The 20,622-nt window shown below is 43.6% G+C and overlaps 1 protein-coding gene across 2 annotated transcripts in view; it reads right to left on the minus strand.

The window, feature by feature from the left end:
* The window catches only part of LOC115134555 (neural cell adhesion molecule 2), a 408,204-nt gene that overhangs the window by 44,510 nt on the left and 343,072 nt on the right, over positions 1-20,622 (minus strand). For both annotated transcript variants that reach the window (XM_029668680.2, XM_029668660.2), the window contains exons 7-12: positions 17,374-17,543; positions 13,743-13,888; positions 10,068-10,218; positions 6,592-6,779; positions 6,205-6,301; positions 3,345-3,518 (exon numbers count right to left, since the gene is read on the minus strand). In XM_029668680.2, the coding sequence (XP_029524540.1) occupies positions 3,345-3,518; positions 6,205-6,301; positions 6,592-6,779; positions 10,068-10,218; positions 13,743-13,888; positions 17,374-17,543 (926 nt within the window). The remainder of the gene's footprint in view (positions 1-3,344; positions 3,519-6,204; positions 6,302-6,591; positions 6,780-10,067; positions 10,219-13,742; positions 13,889-17,373; positions 17,544-20,622) is intronic.

Genomic DNA, 20,622 nt, shown 5'->3' on the forward strand with positions numbered 1-20,622 from the left:
TGCAGGAGGGACTGGTGCACTTCACAAAATAGATGATATCATGAGGTAGGGAAATTATGTAGACATATTGAAGCAACATCAAGTTAAAGCTTGGTCGCAATGGGTCTTCCAAATGGACAATGACCCCAAGCATACTTTCAAAGTTGAGGCAAAAATGCTCAAGGAAAACAAAGTAAAGGTATTGGAGTGGCCATCACAAAGCGGTGAGGAGGCCTACAAACCTGACTCAGTTACACCAGCTCTGTCAGGAGGAATGGGCCAAAATTCACCCAACTTATTGTGGGAAGCATGTGGAAGGCTACTCGAAACGTTTGACCCAAGTTAAACAATTTAAAGGCAATGCTACCAAATACTAATTGAGTGTATGTAAACTTCTGACCCACTGATAATGTGATGAAATAAATAAAAGCTGAAATAAATCACTCTCTACTATTATTCTGACATTTCACATTCTTAAAATGAAGTTGTGATTCTAATTGACCATTACAGGGAATTTTTACTCAGATGAAATGTCAGGAATTGTGATAAACTGAGTTTAAATGTATTTGGCTAAGGTGTATGTAAACTTCTGACTTCAACTGTACAGTCAGAAGTAGAGAGAAGGGAAAAAGACAGACAGTATAAGAGATAGATTCAAAGAGAAAAAGAGAGAAATACACAACAAGTCAGAGAGGGATACAGATGGACACAGATTATTTGACAAGTGGAGTGACAGCGAAATAGACAGCTGCGAGAGTGAAACCTCTCAAGCTGTGGGTGTGTGTATGAGAGAGACGCCTACCACCTCCCACTCTTCACTGTTGAATCCCACTAATCCTCCCCAGCGCCTCTTTGTTCCATCTGGAAAACAAGCTGGCTTAGCGCGCTAACAGCATCGCTAACAGTGCCACAAACACCGCTATCAGTGAACGGGAGGGGGCGGGGTCGCCAGCTACGCTAAAGCTAATCGCTAACGGCGCCGCTAACACCACTATGCGTCAAAGGGGGGGACCTCAGCATACGGTAAAACTAAAGCTAGTGCCACAAATCCCCTGTTCCTATCAGGAACCACTCTCTTGTCAATACAGGGAGTGAGACGTACCATTGTGGAGTGACACAGGGGGATCTGTGTGCCTAGCTGTGTTGGGTGACTAATCCACTGCAGCTGAGCTAGCTAGCATACCTCCTCCCTGTCTCCTTCCATTCATGGCCAGAGACAAAGTACAGAAGGTAACCCTGTAAGGGCTCTAAGCCATTATGTGGGAGTGCTGTTTGTGTGGAAACAGTATGATAACAGTAGTACTCCATTGTTGATTCTCTGGGATCAGTGGAAAGTAAAGCCTCAGCCTCAATGTGCGGAGTAGGACAACATGTCACTGTAACCTCTTGGGAACTCTCAAACTCTAACCGGAATACACATGAAACTAGGGAGTACCGGTATACAATGTGGCAACTTCACAGTGCGCAGTGAAATGATAAGCATCTGTCAATAACATCTTGAACATTTTCACAATTTAATGATATTGCATATCGGCCTAAAATATTGGCCATCGGCCTCCTTTGACGCCCAAAAACCGGTATCGGCATTGACCTTACAAAATCCATATCGGTCGTTCTCTAACAAATACATTCGATCATACAACCACTCCTAAAATAGCAATACATGAATCAGTAGAGCTTAATAACATTTTCTCAGCAGTCAGCCCAAAATCATAGATTTCTATGTAAATTCCACAATAAAGTCATTTACATCGCTTTCATAGTTGGTCACGCGGAAATCACAAAAGGATGTCCATGCCGCGTTAGGCGTTCACTGAACTTGGCTGAAGGTTGTTGTTTTGCAACTTGTGCGCTAAGGGTAATGGTTGCTTTGCAATTGTATAATGGGGGATCTAAATACAAAACGAGCTATTTGCTAACATTTTGGCTCTACCAGGGGTTTGACGAGACCTTTAGTGAGCGCCACTGGCATTCAGATGTACAAATTGTGCCAACTCATTATACACAGAGCTGTTTTATAGTGCAAATGTGCATCATTACTATTAAAGCCTCGAAGTGGCTCCGAATATTAAATGTCAATTTGCAACTGGTAATTAGTTGAATTGGCTATCTCCTTTAACGTGCTCACCTCGAGACAAGGAAGTTGGTTAAACGGGTGGGGGTGGAACACAAGAACTAACACAAATTGAGAATTCATACTTCACAACCTTGATTTCCTTCTCACTGTACGTCTCCCTCGAATATCTCCCTCTCCCAAATCTCAGCCTTTCTCTCTAAAATCTTAATTTGTATTATTTTCTCTCCATCTTCCTCACATTTTTCTCAATCATTCTATCCTCTTTAACTCCCCATGTCTTTATTTCTGTTCTCATTGCCTGTATATATCACTTTGTTCTCGCTCTATCCCTCAATGCTTCCATGCTGCTCAGCATTCTCAGCGTTCCAGCTCGCTATTGTAATTCACTGCAAAATGAGGGATATTAGCGATAAGCCCTTCAAGTTTTGTCAGACCTGCTTATCGTCTGAGAATTCGTCCTTCTGAGGCGCTCTTTTTTGGAAGCCCTCCACATCTCTCACACACACACACTCCCTTGAGTGCCTCCAAAATCAATTTGGAGTCATGGAGCCAGAGTGGAAAGGGACAGAGAAAGACAGTTGCTTTTCAGACCTGCTGGTTAGCTGCTCCTCCCTCTCTCTCTCTCTCTCTCTCTCTCTCTCTCTCTCTCTCTCTCTCTCTCTCTCCTCTCTCTCTCTCCCTCTCTCTCTCCTCTCCTCTCTCTCTCTCTCTCTCCTCTCTCTCTCCCTCTCCTCTCCCGCTCTCCCTCTCTCTCCCCCTCTCCCGCTCTCTCTCTCTCCCTTTCACAGGCTCTATGACCAGAGTGTAGGACACCTCCTGATCTTGTGGAGGCTTGCCGCAAGTAGCGACAGCTTCCTGTTCATGCTTGTTTGGCTGCTTCAATATGTGTGTGTGAGGACGGGGACTTATGTGCGGAAAACAAAGGTTCATGAAGGATGAGGGGTCTTAGTCGGACTTAGGTGGGCAGGACCTTGCAGTGAAAGACCTAACCTTACCTAGTCCCTGAACACGGCAGCTTTTTTTTTTGTCTGAGTAAATGTAAGGCGTGTAACTGTGAGAAAATGTGAGGTGTGTCGCTATAGTGGAGATGGTCATCTCGAATCTCCGTACCATTGATGATGACGATTGTAAATTTTTATGACGATGATGATGACAAAGATGGTGTTGAAGATGAAGATGATGACGAAAATGACGTCCCTTTTGATGTAGATGGTGGGAATGAAAATAACAATGATGACGATAATGATCAAAATAGGGATAATGAAGATCAAAACAGAGGAACACTCACTCTGGACACCATGAGACTTGACGTCTCTCCAGTCCTGCGAGCCCACATCCTTGTAGTTGACCAGGTAGTGGCCAATGGGTACACCGCCATGTGAGTCAGGTTTCATGAATGTCACCGTGGCGATGCGCTGCGACACGGCCGACAAGCGCACCGAGTACGGGTTCGAGGGCACGTCTGGAAAAAAGCAGAGAAATAGGTGTCACACTCATAACCGTCCCCCATTGAAACAACACACATCCAAACATCAGTTCCGGTAACCCTCCAGAAACATTACATTGACGTCTCTATTTGTTACGGAAACATTATCTCGCTGGGGAGTCGTTATTGGAAAATCAAAACTCTCACACGTGATACAAAGATGTCGCTATGGCAACTCAGGCTTATTGGGTTTTGCGGTGCAGAATGCTTTGTGTTAACCCACACACAGTGTTCAGGCGAAGTAAAAAAAAAGCCAAGGCCATTATATTTATCAGCGGTTGACTCAATCCCGTTATCACACAAACACTTCCCTTTTATCTGGTGGAGCCACGGGGCTTCGAGCAAATCAAAAGAAACCGTTGCTGTCCTACAGAGCCTCTCTTTTATAAGACCAGGAATACATTAAGGAGAGAGAGGACTTTCAGCACGGTTGTGGAGCTACACACAATCGGGCAAACACATAGACACAAGCATAAACGTACACACTGATATGCAGCCTGCACACACACTAGTATAAATGCACGCACACACACACACACACACACACACACACACACACACACACACACACACACACACACACACACACACACACACACACACACACCATCTACCATATGGATAAAAGTTTGAGCTAAGAAGGTCTATGTACGAAGCCTGATTCAACAACTGATTCGGAAAACCCAGCACATACCTTCCAATAAGTGGTACACGTTGCTCAAGTTAAATAGTTGCAATGTGTATCTAGCGACAAGTGTATTATTTACACCTAAACTGTATTTCTTTCGATCTCTGTTGCGATATGACAGAACGTTAGAGTGGGAAGGGAGACAAATTGAACTCTCTTTGCTAACACCGTGGGTATAGGCAGTTCAAGGCTTCAGCGTCAATCCTTCACAGTCTTGTATACACTACATTTTTAACTTGGCACAACCCCATAATATCTTGAGTAATACATCAGAGACCGTATTCACGATGCGTCTCAGAGTAGGACTACTGATCTGATTTAGCCTTTTAAGTCATAATGAATAAGAGGGTGGACCTGATCCTAGTTCAGCAGTCCTACTCTGAGACACTTTGTGAATTCAGGCCCAAATCTTCTTAACATCAGGGATGATGCTGGACTTTTCAACTATGATCTGCCATTTACTTGCGTCAATAACATTTCAAATATCATTCAAGTTACATAAAGAGCTGCATAAGCGGGTTAGCTTATGCTTTCCATAGGAATAAACTGATCATGAATCAAGTGTTAGCATTTTAGCGGGGTAATTGGCTGATAGGGTTGGCTCACGGTCTTCTATCTAGAGTTATTACACTAGAGCTTCCTCTCTCTTTAATGATCAGACTTTAGAAACTGAATCACACTGATGGGCGGGAGAGTGTGTGCGTGAAGGAACCGTTGTTTCACTTCATGGATCCCCAAACCTGGCGACACTACATTCACTGCGAGATGAGTGAAGACTTTTTTATTTTTCTTTAGTGTGTGTGTCTGTGTGTGTGTGACAGAGAGAGAGTTTATAAAGATGTCTCTGTGTGTTTGAAGTGTGTGTTGTACCGTGTGTGTGTGTGTGTGTGTGTGTGTGTGTGTGTGTGTGTGTGTGTGTGTGTGTGTGAATGCGGAAATGCATATGTATGTGGGTATGTGTGTGGAAGAATGTCTCTTAAAACTACATCATAAGTCCTCTTTCTGAGTATTCTACTTCTCAGAGGCCCTGTGTTTGAAGTAACTGAATCTGTACTAAAATGAATTGGACTGCGTTATTGTATATTAGCCTGCGCTATGCACAGTAAATTAGGGGGTACTTTAGTAAATAGGGGGAACTACTTTAAATCAGCGAGCACTATTTGAGATTAGTTTAGGCTAAATAGAGGCTGGGGGGGTTGGGAGGGGGTTATGGTATTTACTGCCATGGAAATGGCAAATAAGGAGGTTATCAACAACAAAACAGAGTGAGAGGGTTGCAAAACAGTTAGTATCTTCCATCTGGGCAAAGCATAAACACACACACGTACATACAGTACATGCAGCTATGTACACACTGATATGCAGCATACACACAAACGCACTAGAATAAATGCACGCATGCACACACAGACACACAAAGGGAAGTTTGAGCTATAAAGGTCTATGCACAAAGCCAGATTCAACAATTGATTCTCAAATCCAGCACATACTGTATCTTCCAAATAAGTCATACAAGTCGCTAAGGTTGAATAGTTAGAATGTGTTTTATCGAAACATAAACTGTACGTAGGAGCTACAGTACATTAAATCAGTGAGAACCATTTTATATTAGGATAAATAGGGGTTGGGTGGGGGGGTTATGGAATTTAATACCACGGTAACAGCAAACAAGGAGGTTATCAACAACAAAAGAGAGCGAGAGGGGTGCAAAACAGTTGGAAGATACTATCTGGGCTTCCAGTGAAGTGACACTTTGTTGCTTGGGTCAGCACTAGATATTTCATTGGTTGACTGCGGCGATATTTGGTTAATCATGCCACATGGATGATACATAGTTGGAACTATTTGGTTGATGCATGAACTTTGATATGTTGAGGTGCATGGTTTACCCGATTCAATGTGTACTGTATGATAACAAGGGGAAGTCCAATGTGCTATAATGGGGGGGGGTTACTTTATGAGGCCAGCACTTACCTGCCTGGGCCAAGATGAACTCCTGGTATTTCGCTCCGATGTTGTTACGTGCCGTGCAGTTATAGCGTCCGAAATCCCTGTCGGACACTGGGGTGACCTAGGGACAAACATTTGAGTGAGCACAGAGACCAGAGCTGAGTCAATACACAGACACTGGCATTACACGAAGTGAAGTCTTTGGGTAACACTATATCAGCCAGTATAAAGCATTGTTTCTTTCATTCAGTCCTTTTTGTACCAGGTAAGTTGGCAATGACCTAGGGAAGAGATGCAGAGGAGAGGAAAGGAGTTGAATAGACCACTTGGAAGCTGGAGATGCTAAGGTGGCCATGTATTTCTGAAGTTAGACTGTTTACCGGTGGGTGCCCTTTTCCTTCCTATACCCACCTCTAGCAGGGACTTGCCGTCGATTGTGTGGACACGTGTGTTGGCAGTGCCTTCGGCCGAGATGGTGAGGCGTTCTCTCCTCCATAGCATGGTGGCGGGCGGGTTGGACTTGACGTCACAGCTGATGTTCACCGGGTTGCCCTCCCACGAGTAAAAGATGGTTTGGTTGGTCTGGAACTTGGGCATGTCTATTCAAGACACAACACGATTGGTCGGTTAGCTTCCAAGTCATGCAAAACCAGGCAATTTAAAAAAAAAAAAAAAAATCTGAGATGATCAAAATCCAAAAAACTGTTGGGTTTAAGCATAATCACACAAAGGGAAAATACAGAGTGTCTCATGAAAGCCTCAATACACTCTCCCTAAAGTTCAAAGGAAGCCTGAACTTATTGAAGACACCTCATGCTGGGCGAGAGATCTCCATTACGATACTCTTCCCGAGCGTGTGTGTGTGTTGTTGTGTGTGAATGTGGTGCCGAGCTGGATGGGTGCTAATGAACGATCCACCCCACTGCATTGGGGGGAGGGGGGGGGGGCGCTCGCCATCCCTGCTCGCCGCTGCACTCGCCCAGTAGTCAGTAGAGTGGCATTATAGTAATTTTAATATGCTTGCTCGCAGTATCCCATTAGGGATATTGATGTCTGGCGCTCTGTCACGAAGGAGGACGTGCCTCTACCATCTCCTCTAGTCCCGCCACAGACTTAATAAATACGCTTATTAGCTCCGCGGCGACAGCTGGCTTAGCCCCCGCCCGCATCTATGCTCAATCACACACCTCTCGGGGCTGATTTTTGTCCCTCTACTTTCTAACAGTCAACTGTTGAGCGAGGGTGTGGTGGGTCACTGCTCTGTGGCTGGAGAAAAGTGAGCGCAGTGATGTCATGCATGCTCACCTCAAAGGATGCCATTCATAGCACATTTGTTAGAAAAGACATGTATGTTTCATGCCATTAGCCTTTTCACACGAGTTCCAAATATCTCTAACGGTCACCCCCAGGGTGAGTTTATTTATGCGTGTGATATCATAATTCACGCACTATTCCAAAATGTAATTGTTACGCAACAGGACAGTTAACCTACGCTGCCCTACAACCAAGGCACGCTGCCTGCTAATTATCTATTGGCTGTGTTTCAAATGGTCCATTTTTTATTAATTTCTAACAACAGTTTGAATTGAGGTGTGTTCCATCTCCTCATTAATTCAAATAAGAAGTAGCCCATTTCACTCTTGCTGACAATATATCTTTGAGACTTTACTGAGCCGGACAAACTTTTCTCTTCAACGAGAGCCCAAGCACCTCCCCAGTTTTTCCCCAGATCAAGTATGAAGTCATGGCACATCTCTAGTCAGAAGAGGCCTTGCACAGTTTCTGGCTGGCACCTGCATTGACTTCATTGTTGTTTAGAACTTTGGACATGTGTGCATTCCTATCAAAGTAAGTGCCTTATTTTTTGTATATCGTGTTGTCATTCCTATTGTAGCATACCATATGTTTGGATCATAATTGATTTACTGTTTCATTCATGTTTTCAAGTACTGGTGACAAATCATGCATTCCGATTCTTACATAGATTGTAATGATGTGTGTAAAATACTTTAAAGTTTTACTGATTATGATGAGCTAATGCTAGCTAATTACCAGCTGTGTGTGGCACCGTGTTTGTTGATATCATACAATGCATTCTGGTTGCAAAGATGTTATAACAAAACGAGGTGAAGGTATAGTACACTCGACTGACTTATGGTGCTTCCAAGACAACTGGGACCTGGGAAAAAGACGAGGTCAAATCATGACGTCAGTGATCTTCAGGTCAGAAAGTCCGAGCTCTAGTTAGAGGCCCAAGTTTCCAAGTTGGATGACCATTCAACATTTTTTTTCCCAGTCTGAGCTAATATTTTTCCTGAGTTCCCAGTTGTCTTGAACTCACTGGTCGGAAGACAGAGATTTCCCAGTTGCAGTTGTCTTGAACTAGGCATCAGATTGTAACTATGGTACCTCAGGGTTGCCAGCTCAGATCCCCCATCCAGGGGTTTTATTTTCATTTGACTTATAAACTTCTCCTGTATTTTCCCCCCATGTATTGATAAATTCCCCATCATAGTAATATCTCCCCACAATACCTTCCCTCATTTCTACATCCCATGGACTTGCAATTCCCCCAAAAATGTAATGAACCCGCCCACAAACTCCGCTAAAATGGTTTCATCCCTGTCTAGTTTCCGAGCTACCGTTAGGCTAGACAGTAGGCTTGCATTTAGGGTGATGATCTGTGATCTTTGTCACTTGTCAAAAAACGGTAAACGACTTGTCAAGTCATGTGCTCCGGTTCATGTACATCGAAGATTTGTAATATGCTGAAAAGTGGCCAAACTGAGTTCATATTTTTTCAGGAAATAGGCAAAGCCATCTTTGAATATGTTTGTTTGCGTTTTATAGTGAATGGCATTCTGGGATTATGGAGTTTTCGCTTGTCAAACAAACAAACATGGCTGCCATCATAAAGAATTTAGCTATTTTCTAAACAATATTACATTTCTCCCTTGTGTTCACCGGGGATGTGGTACATTGTAAACAAGTCTAGCTTTTAGGTCGCTAACTTATGTAGTTTTATTTGTCAGCACAACTTGTTATTTAGACTGGTTTATGGAGTTTGGCTGTGGATGTGTTCTGTTTGGATGATGAAGTTCACATTTGTCTTTTACAATAAAAGGTGAAGACCTTTATTTCCCATCAGTACAAAACATTGTTTAGATGTTTTTTGGACAAAGATGCTGTTTAGACACGTTTGTTGCATCAAATGTTCTGTTACCTCTGTTCCAATCACATATTTGCGATGGTACGCTGCAGGGACCACTCAACAATGATCACAAATATGTGATTGTACAAATCAAAGGGTGGAAGCACCATTGGATTGAATTGAACTGTGTTCTGAAATGAGATGGTGAGATCTTTAGCTTTAATCTTATTATTAAAGAGTACAGGAGGAAGCACTCTTTTTTTCACCAGGAAGTGTGTGTGTAAAATGGGGTAAATAATGCAGCAGGATATCCTCCTACTAATTAGCCTTTCTGGGGGGGCAGGCAACTCTGATTATTCAAGCATTTGCTAAAAAGGGAAAACAGAAACAGTGTTCAACAATGGAATATTACAAGTCAGCAGCTTTGTGTGTGTGGTTTTGATGCTTTGCATGTGCAAACAAGTTGTATTGGTTTTAGATGAAATAATGAAAAAGCTTTTTTATTAAAGTCCATTGTCCTCCAGTAGAGAATATTATCTCTACTTCAGTTTGCTCATCAATTCATGTACCTCGGTTAAAAAGGGAGGTAGCAGCTATGCTCCATTCCCTGTGTGTGAATACTGTGCAGATGTGCCTACTTGTGTGTGTGTGTGTGTGTGTGTGTGTGTGTGTGTGTGTGTGTGTGTATACCGTATCAGCGCAGGCATGTGTGTTTTTGTTCTCCAACTGTACTTACACTCTATATCGAGGAACATGCTCTTTTGGTGGCCCCCGATCCTGCTGAGGGCCTCACAGTCAAAACGTCCCAAGTCAGTAAGCTTCACCCCACTGATGGTCAACATGGACTTGCCATGGCGGCCCCGCACATCCATACGTCCATCTTGGCTCTGTGCACACACACATGAATAAGCACACACGCACACAAATGGATTGTGAACGTATTGCATACTGTACGTCTCATGTGAAGAATTTGCTTCATCCACTCCATCCACCCAGCCGGGGCGACAGGTAGCCTAGTTGTTAGAGCGTTGGGCCAGCAACCGAAAGGTTGCTAGATCGAATCCCCGAGCTGACAAGGTGAAAATCTGTCGTTCTGCCTCTGAACAAGGCAGTTAAATCCCCTGTTCCTAGGCCGTCATTGTAAATAAGAATTTGTTCTCAATTGACTTGCCTGGTTCAATAAGTTTTTAATCCATACACTTTTTATCTGTTGACGTTTTACTTCATAACAACCTCACACACCTTCATCACCGTTAAACCCCCCTGACACTAAGTCAAACCAAGTATCTGATGTAAAATCAGTTTTACGCCTCTGGCTAGGATTAATGTGATTGACTATCAATTGATTTGCAATAATTAGATAGAGAACTGTGAAGACAGATGGTCTCAATTTGAAGCCGAGGGTCAATTAGATTGGGAGCGGCAATCATTCCTTGTAATCATCAATGATACTTAACAAAGACAAACTAGCTCAGGGTGATCATCACTTACAAAGGAAATCTTTTGGGTTCTTTCGAATAGTTTGAGAGTTTGATCAAGCCTGTCTGGAGTGCCAGATGGGCGGGGATTGCACATTTAGGACTACTCCATTGGTTATTTTAATATTTGAAAGAAAACAAATTTATTTGAACACAGCACTCAGAAGACTGCTGTCGTAACCCCCAGAGTTCCCATGCCAGGTCTAATTTGGCCTATAGATATCTCTCCCACCCTCTGGGACCCGTCTGTGTCACTTTCCTCCCTTCTCCTTCCTCCCTTCTCCAGTCTTGAGCCCTGGTGTCTTCTGGGAGCTTGCCCCTGCAGTGTGCGGATGTGGCAGACTCACACAGACTCCGACGCCCACTCTATAGATCTCCCTAGACAATCGATGCATAGACAGCTCATTTCTAGTGCCCCAACGCCCCCTGTTAATGCCCATTATAATTCCTCAGTTGTATCAGCACTGACTGTGAAGTCTCTCGCAGTAATTTCAGATTGAAACAATCTCTTGCAGTCATTTCAGCTCACACAGTCTCTCGCTACTGCCAGGTTAAAGAGGCCTCCCTTTAAGGAGTGATAAAGGGTATAGTAAAGTTGGTTTGATCTCAGGTGAATCCTCACTTGTGTAGATTCAAGTTGTTTTTTCCTTGAACGTGATTGTTTTTAATAAAAATTGTGGTTGGCTATGAAAGTCACAGTATGGTCACAGTATGCTACTGCACATATACAGCAGGTGCCCTCCACATTCCATTTGAACAATTCAGGAGTAGAACTGACCACTGAATTTGGAATGAGTATAAACGCTGTCAAATAAACAGGGGGGCAGAAAGCAGAGCAAATTTGCCAGAGGAAGAGAATGCTGACTCTGGGCTTTGTGCATTCTCTCTCGCTCTCTCCCCTATATTTGGGTTATTTATTCCCAGGTTCACCTGGCTGAGGAAGGGATGCTCTCTCTAGGGAGAAGGAGGGAGGCGATGGGGGGGGTGAGACACTAGCCTGTTTGATATGCAGTGCAGAGGAACTGACATGGACAGGAGGCACTGCAGGAGCACACACTCAGACACAGCCAGAAGGAAGGAGAAAGAGAGAGTATGAGACAGAAAGCCCACATAGCAAGAGGGAGACAATGAGAGCTAGGTAGAGAGAGAGAGAGAAGAAGAGAGAGAGGTAAAGGTAGGTGGAAGATGAAAGATGGAGAGCAGAGCAGATCACTGGAAGTCCTCTCCATCTGATGTGAGGAAACTGAACATGCCCCCCTACACCCTGCGATGCTCACACATGATCTTAAATAAGATATCTCCAAAGCTGAACTCCAAGTAAGCCCATACGAACTTCTCCGATGGTATTAGTGCTGGCTCTGGATCAGTTAAAAGAAGACGCCACAACTTTCCTTATCCTCTTTCTTCAGTAGAGATACAGTGGCTGTGCCTGTTGCCCTTGGGAGTGCCGGCTTGCTGTAAGACCTTATTAAGCTGCCATGAATGGGGAGCTGCTGCTGTGGCTTGCTGCTAGTGCTATCATAACCTCGCCAGTGGCATTGAGATGAGAAAACAGGTAAACAGAAACCCACAATGCTCTGTTACTATGCATCATTGACTTTCAGCAAGCATACACTGTTTCTCAACTAGTTTGCTGGGTTTGTATGTGCTTCAATGAGAAACAAATGTGCTAGCGACATCAAAAAAGGAGACAAAACAAAAAACAGTGCTCTTGCTACATTACCCTGATGTAAAGTAGTGGCGTTACGTTTTATGGTACTGGATAAAAGAATAGAGAGTAGCGTGCTGGCTGTGTCTGGATATGCAGATGTAAATTGAAAGAAGAGGCGAGTAGCTTTACACCTAATGACCATGGCCATCAATCAAGGCAGCAATATACACAAAGCCCCGTTTGTTCTTTCCCATACATTTAGGTGTGTTGCTCGGCGCTCACATTTCCATAATTGCATTTGCCTCAGCGCGCGAAGAAGTATTTACTCTCATTCAGTGCCTTGATTTATAAAGCCGAGCGGTTTGTGCCAACGCACACATTCATTTATCTCAGCCATTGACCTTTTTCCCGTGGAAAGTGGAAGCCATCTTTGCTAATGCAGCGCCTCTTGAAAAGCATCAGTGCTCGGCGGCTACTGAGACAATGACAGAGAAACACAAGGTAGCTGTCTGTTTACTCTCAGCCATGTTGAGAGAATTTCTTTAAACCTCTGTCTGTTGAGACATAATCTATGCTCCGAGAATCTCAGAGATGAATGGTCTTCATTGAAAAAAATCGTGACCAACATGGTTTTGTTTCAAATGAGTCTTCAATGGCATCCGACCTTGATACACTGAGTATAACTCATCTTTGGATGAGGTAGCTTACCCTATGGCCTACCTTTCTCCCTTTGTTAAGTAACACAATTAACAATCTTTTACTTCATATATACTGTACCTTATTGCATGGTGGATATAACGTAGTGCCTCTAAAGAACCCTAGGAAGGAGATGTTGGAATTACTGGGTCCCAAAAAACGTATACTCATAAAATGTCTGTGCTGAGAACTACTCTATGACGCAGTCACATCCATCTTCAAAGATGAGCATTCTCGTCAGATATGTTCTTTGTTAATACCGGGCAACTGGTCGGTGCATGTGCGTCTGGGCAAGAAATAAGTGGTGAGAGAGGGTTGAGGAAAGTACTTTGTGTGACTGTAGGCAGTATGAAGTGGAAGATGGAGAGTAAAAGCAGGGACAACGGGGTTACATTGTCTGTCTGTCTGTGCGTGCCCATGTGTGTGCGTGTGCACGCGTGTGCGTGTGTATGCAAGCATGCATGTGTGTGTGTGTGAGCATGTGAGCATGTGCATGCTTGTTTGCGTGTGACGGTGTTTGTCTAGAGAGAGTGAAATGAAATGAAAAGGGGGGCGGAAGTAAGAGCAGGGGACAGCCCAGTGTTACCTTGTCTCCGTCGGTGAAGCTCCGACCATCGTTGGCTCTCCTCCAGGAGATCTCAGGCAGCGGCTCCCCCTCGGCCACGCAGGAGATCATGGCGGCGCTGCCCTCTACCGCCGTCACGTTACGCAGCTGGGTGATGTGTGGCTGGACTGGAGGGACAGAGAGGGAAAGAGAGAGATTGAAAGAGAGGTAGGGAGAAGGGGGGAGAGAGAGAGAGTCCAAGATAGATACAGGAGAGAGATACAGGAGAGAGAAATAGAGAGAGGAGGAGAGACCAAGAGAGATGGAGGAAAGAGAGAAGGAGAGAAAGAGGGTGGATGAAAGAGATAAAGAGAGCGATAAGGGATGAAGAGTGAAAGGAAGAAAGACAGAGATAGAGATAAAGAGAGCAATAAGGGATGAAGAGTGAAAGGAAGAAAGACAGAGATAGAGAGAAAGAGAGAGAATCATTTAAGACAGGAGACGCCTAGTGCAAGCACCAGGTATTGGAAGATGGATGACTTTGGGCTTTGGACTATTGAGGCCATACGATCTAAATCTACTTTTCAGCATCGTACGTTTCTATTTCTGAAAGTAGAGTTGTGCATCGCAGTTTGTAGCCTCGAGACAAAGTAATCCTTACATTTGAGTCCACACCATGCCCAGACAGACAACCACTACTTTGAGTTAAGTCTCCCTACTCCCTCACATCCTCTTTCTCACAATATCTTTACTTCTCCTCTTTCTCTTCGACAGAAGTTTTTTCCTCTTTCATATATTCTTTCTATACAGTCTCTTTAATTCCTTCCGTGGATCCTCTGGCTTCTTAACAGACGCAGCATTACGCCGGCTGGCTGGCGATGGCTGGGTGTTTAGCGACGAGACACGCGGTGTACAGACAAACCCTTTTTTTGATGCCGAGCGCCCTCGATAAAAAGCATTAAGGAGCGTGGCACCACGGCGGTGGCGAAGAGGTCCGCTCACCATTGGTCTCCAGCGGATAAACCGCTGTCTAAGCTAGCGCCCAAACGCCACGCGTGTCACGGGCAAATAGTGTGCAATAAGTATAGTGTGCAATAAGTATATATATACATATATATCATGTATAAAAAAAAAATTTATACAACATGTAGAAGTAAAGTAGCGACAGCTGTAAAGCTCTGAAGAAATGGAAGTAAACGGGAAAAATAGGCTGCTTTTTAAGGCGGTCTTGGAGAAATCAAGTAGTCGTTTTGTCATTTCAAAAAGAGTGAACCTTAGGGTGGATGAGCCATTAAGGGGATTTAGAGCTTGTCACGTAATGGGGTCATACACACACCTATGCCTACTGTATATGCATGTACATTTGCATGCGCACACATACAAACACACAAAATGAAATATTTTCTTTAGGCCTTTAGAGCTACATAGTTCAAATTGGCCTAGTCATTGAAGAGCCAAAAATGGAAGCATAAACAATTATCTTTTGACAGAAATAACAAGTCATAAATATTTCGATGGATATTTTTCAAGGGAAGCTAAATACTTCCAAACATGGCCTTGAGACCTGCCTTAAGTACCTCAGCACTTTTAAAAAATATTTTTTTTACACCCAGAGGCCCTAGTGGGAACCAAGAAGCGATACACAGATGAGGCCTATGATTCATACAATAACTCCAGGGTGGGAAAGGTGCTGTAAAGGATGAACAATAGCCTACCCCCTTCAAATGAAATATGATAGTATTCATCAATATGATACGGGAATGGGCTTAAGCTTATGCACAACAGATGGTCAATTATGTGCAAGTGTGTCTTCTCCTTTACAGATGAATAACTGATCCGTGGAGCAAGCTGAAGATGGAAAAGATATTAAGCGACTCTCGGCAGCACAATAAAAGTTTGTTTTACTGTAAACATTTTGCCAATACCTTCATCAAGGTCTTCTCTTATACACATTATTGTGTAAAATAAGCTTTTGCTTCAAGTTTCTTAACTATATTATTGATGTTTCATGGTCGTCCAGATGTTGACCAGTGCAGCTGCTTCGGGTGACACCAAACGCAAGAGGCCACAAAAATTCAACCCTGTGAAACACCAAGAACGGTGGCCTAAACTCTCAATGAAAAATCCCGCTCTTCTCTTCATCTCCTGCTCTCTCAACTTGCAGGGGTAATACAACTCTTACAACTGTGTTTCCCCACTGCACTTTGCAAAACAAAACTCAAGCCCTCCGCTATCTTCTTAATTGAAATATGCATTTTGAAGACCAACCGGAGCCTGGGCCTTGAAAGGATCTTGATGACTAGAGCATAAATCTCCATACATTTTCATAAAGAGGAAAGGGCTCCATCGGAATAATCAGGGAGGAAATATGCTGGCAGCTTTATGAAAATATAAATTGAAACTTTTATGAACAGGGTGCCACCGATTCTACAATAAATGAGTTGTATTTTTTTTCCCGTCTGGAATTGTATTAGATTCAAGTTGCTGGATGATTGGTTGAGGTAGTGGCTGTATGATAAAAGTTTTCCTCTGAAATAATAGTTTCCCTTGGTGAATAGGAATTGGCTGTTTGTAGCGCTCAAGACGAAACACCTTATATTCAAATCAATATGTATTAATATTCATAGACACACATGAGGTCACATAAGTTCAAGGACTGTACACTCACTAGAAAACATCCAGTAACACCACAGATAGAACAACGAGCCAGATATTTCACCGGATGTGTAAGTGTGATGCATCTGGTTGGCGTTTCCACTCCATACAAAATATGGTGATGAGAGGAATCCCAGTGGCCGGCAGTGGGAGAAGATGAATTTTAACCGACATTATGCAAATGTTCTCATTGATGAAACAGTTCTGCTCCCAAAACTCGAATCTGTTACGAACAGAGTGGACTAAGTTTTGTCGATTTTACCCTTATCCAAAGTGAAAAAAGGGGTGAATATAGTTATTGCACATACGCACTTCACAGAGTAGGCATTCCCCCTGACGGAAATACGAAAATACATTCTAGAACACTCATGCTTGGTTCTGCCCCTCTCCATGCTTGTTCTGCCCACTATGACTAATTTGTTCCCATTGGAAATGACAGGCTGTGGTCTATCTTGGGTTATTTATAAAAAATCTTTGGTAATACTCAGGAATATATAGCTTATGTTGGAATATGTTGCTTAAACATGTAGATTATTATAGTGCCTTTTGCCTATGGCGGAACATGCCGTTTTTGGCTCTAAAGACCCAGCGTCTTTCATTCCAATCCATACGGATTTTTATTCATGGAGAGACGTGCAAAAGGTCAAAGACTTTACACTCTCTAGGAACATCAAGGAATTCACAGTAAACATGTTAAAAGCTTTCTACAGTGCCTACAGCCTATAGAAATGTAAAGAAAAACGAATTGAAAAGTAAATGAGCAAAAGTAAATTGGTATGTTAAAATGACCAATTCTTGGTCCAATTACGGTTTTCTGGTCGAAGCAACATCAAATAACCATATCAAATCCAGGTAGCAATGTGTTTTTCAGGGTGGCATCAAGACGGCTGATATAAGGACATGACATTTTGGTTGTAATTATTAAATGCGACGTGAGACCATTTGACATGTTCACTTCAATTGGAGAAGGTCCTAACATACGGATGGATGCCCACGAAGGACATACCGCTACACTCACCGAACACTTTGAGGAAGAGCTCCCTCTCCTCCGCCCCGGCCTTGTTGGTGGCTCGGCAGGTATAGCCGCCCCCGTCCCCTTGGATGATGTTGCGGATGGTCAGGGTACTCCTGCCTCCCTCCATGGTGTTGAGGACATACTGCTCCGACCTCTCCAGCCTTTGGCCCTTCCTGTGTACAGAGAGACAGATCGGGCTCCTGAGTGGTGCAGCGGTCTAAGGCACCTCAGTGCTAGAGGCATCACTACAGACCCTGGTTCGATTCCAGGCTCGATCACCACCGGCCATCATTGGGAGTCCCATAGGGTGGCGCACAATTGGCCCAGCGTCGTCCGGGTTAGGGTTTGGCCGGCATGGGCCATCGTTGTAAATAAGAATTTGTTCTTAACTGACTTGCCTAATTAAATAAAGTTAATAAAGTTTAAGTTTTTTTTAAAAACAACACATGTAAAAAACAAAGAGGATAGAGGTGCACAACCGATTCAACTATACACACATGCAAACATAGAGATAAAACATGTGCATCTCTATGCACACACACACACACACACACACAAGACACACACGACCCCCCCCAACCACCACAACCACCCCTCCCCTGATATGATAAACATACAATAGCTTTACTGCATTTAAAAATAAATTGTTTGGCACACGCACACATCCCCCACCCCCATACACATTATACTGGTGTTAAAACTTACATCTCTCAAGGAAAGAGAGAGCAAGAGATAATTGAACGTGGACTGGGAGAAATATTGAAGTATAGTAATAAGGCTGGAGGGAGCCAGGGAGGAAATGAAGAACTGTGTGCGTGTGTGTGTGTGTGTGTGTACACAAGCTAGTCTGTGGAGTGGCAGCGTACTATGCACAGGAAATTACAGTGACTGTATCAGAGTCTATGAATGACTGAAAGCAGGCACAGCCAGCCAGCCAGCCAGGTGGAAACACCACAGACCACAACAGGAAATGTAACTGAGGGATGAGGGGGAGGGGTGAGCGAAAGAAGAAGAGAAAGGTGTTCTCTAGCTCTTTAATAGCAGAATGGTTAGTAGTGCAGTCTTGCAAACCGAAGCAACATCAAATAACCATATCAAATCCAGGTAGCAATGTGTTTTTCAGGGTGGCATCAAGGGGGGAGGGAAGGGGGTATGGTTATGGTGGCACAGTGGTCAGATTGCGGTTGTTGATGAAGAGGACACAACGGTCACAGTAGAGTTGTAGTCAGAGTTTGTGTTGTGGTCAGTGATGACCTGTGGTCAGTGATGATCAAAGTGTTTGGGTGAAGCTGCACTTAGGGTGGAGTTACAGTCGGGGTTGTGCTGTGTGGAGTAGTGTTCAAAGGTGGAACAGAGAGGACAGTGCACTCTTAGACAAAAAGGTTCCAAAAAGGGTTATTTGGCTGTTCCCATAGGAGAAACCATTTTGGTTCCAGTAGAACCCTTTTCGGTTCCAGGTAGAACCCCTTTTTGGTTCCATGCAGAACCCTGGGCTTTACATGGAGCCCAAAAGGGTTTTACCCGCAACCAAAAAGGGTCCTTCAAAGAGTGAACAGCCGAAGAACCCCTTGATAGCATCTTTTTTTCTAAGAGTGTACGATGATGTGATCACAGTACAGAGTCAAGCCTGGTGGTCAGGATGGTTAAAAACCAGAGCTTTCTAAACCATTTATTTGAGCTCAATACAGTGTGACAGTCTACATGGAGCAATTAGACAAGCCAGTATTGCAAGGCGAGGCACATCGAGATATAATTTTCACAGGATAAACATAGATTTAACATTTCAATTGCTTTCTGTAATTACATGGCTAATTATAACGCCGTCTCTCCCATTGATAGAAAAGCTATTACAAGAGTGAATTTGAGGCCGGGGAACAAAAACAATGTCAAGTCAAAATCCTTCCCACAGCCAATACAAAGACGGTTTTATTTGGCGCCGCTCCAAAGGTTATATGCATGGCAAAGTTTAGACTTTTCTTCTGAAAGTTGAAAATGAACTTTGACATGTACACAACATTCCTTCCACACAACTGTACTAGCGTTTGATAGAGCTGTATACATATGCAATTTGGGATACCCCCTTAAGTTTCCCAAATCTCTCCTCAAGTATCTCTAGCCACTCCAATTATTACATTACACCTGTAACTTTTTGGGGTTTGTTCTTCCCTCTTCACAGGAAGACAAAAACGCCCCTCTCTCTTTCCAGATCTGTGTTTCTCACCCCAGCGTTTCCCACGTTGGGCCTTGGTTTTCAAACTGAAATGGTCCACCCACGCAGACAGTGTGGTGAAGAAGGCGAAACAGCACCTCTTCAACCTCAGGAGGCTAAAGAAATGTGGCTTAACACCTAAAAACCCTAGCAAACTTTAACAGATGCACAATTGAGAGCACTCTGTCAGGCTGTATCACCGCCTGGTATGGCAACTGCACCACCCAAAACCGCAAAGCTCTCGAGAGGGTGATGCAGTCTGCCCAACACATTACCGGGAGCAAACTTCCCACCCTCCAGGAAACACCTACAGCACCCAATACCATAGGAAGGAGATCAACCACCTGAGCCACTGCCTGTTCACCCCGCTATCATCCAGAAGGCAAGGTCAGTACAGGTGCATCAAAGCTGGGACCGAGAGACTGAAAAACAGCTTCTATCTCAAGGTTATCAGACTGCAAAACAGCCATCACTAGCACATCAGAGGCGGCTGCCTATAGACATAGATTAGGCACCACTGGCCACTTTTAGAAATGGATCACTAGCCACTTTAATCATGTTTCCGTATCTAGCATTACTCATCTCATATGTATAAACTGCACTCCACACTATTCTACATTGTCACTTTTAAATTGTGTTTACATATTGCATCACCCATCTCACATGTACAGTTGAAGTCGGAGGTTTACATACACTTATGTTGGAGTCATTAAAACTTGATTTTCAACCACTCCTCAAAATTCACCCAACTTATTGTGGGAAGCTTGTGGAAGGCTACCGGAAACGTTTGACCCAAGTTAAACAATTTAAAGGCAACGCTACCAAATACTAATTGAGTGTATGTAAACTTCTGACCCACTGGGAATGCGATGAAAGAAATAAAAGCTGAAATAAGTCATTCTCTCTACTATTATTCTGACATTTCACATTCTTAAAATAACGTAGTGATCCTAACTGACCTAAGACAGGGTATTTTTTAATGTGAGGAATTGTGAAAAACTGAGTTTACATGTATTAGGCTAAGGTGTACGTAAACCTCCGAC

This window comes from Oncorhynchus nerka, linkage group LG2, assembly GCF_034236695.1.
Source record: "Oncorhynchus nerka isolate Pitt River linkage group LG2, Oner_Uvic_2.0, whole genome shotgun sequence".
Lineage (NCBI taxonomy): Eukaryota > Metazoa > Chordata > Actinopteri > Salmoniformes > Salmonidae > Oncorhynchus > Oncorhynchus nerka.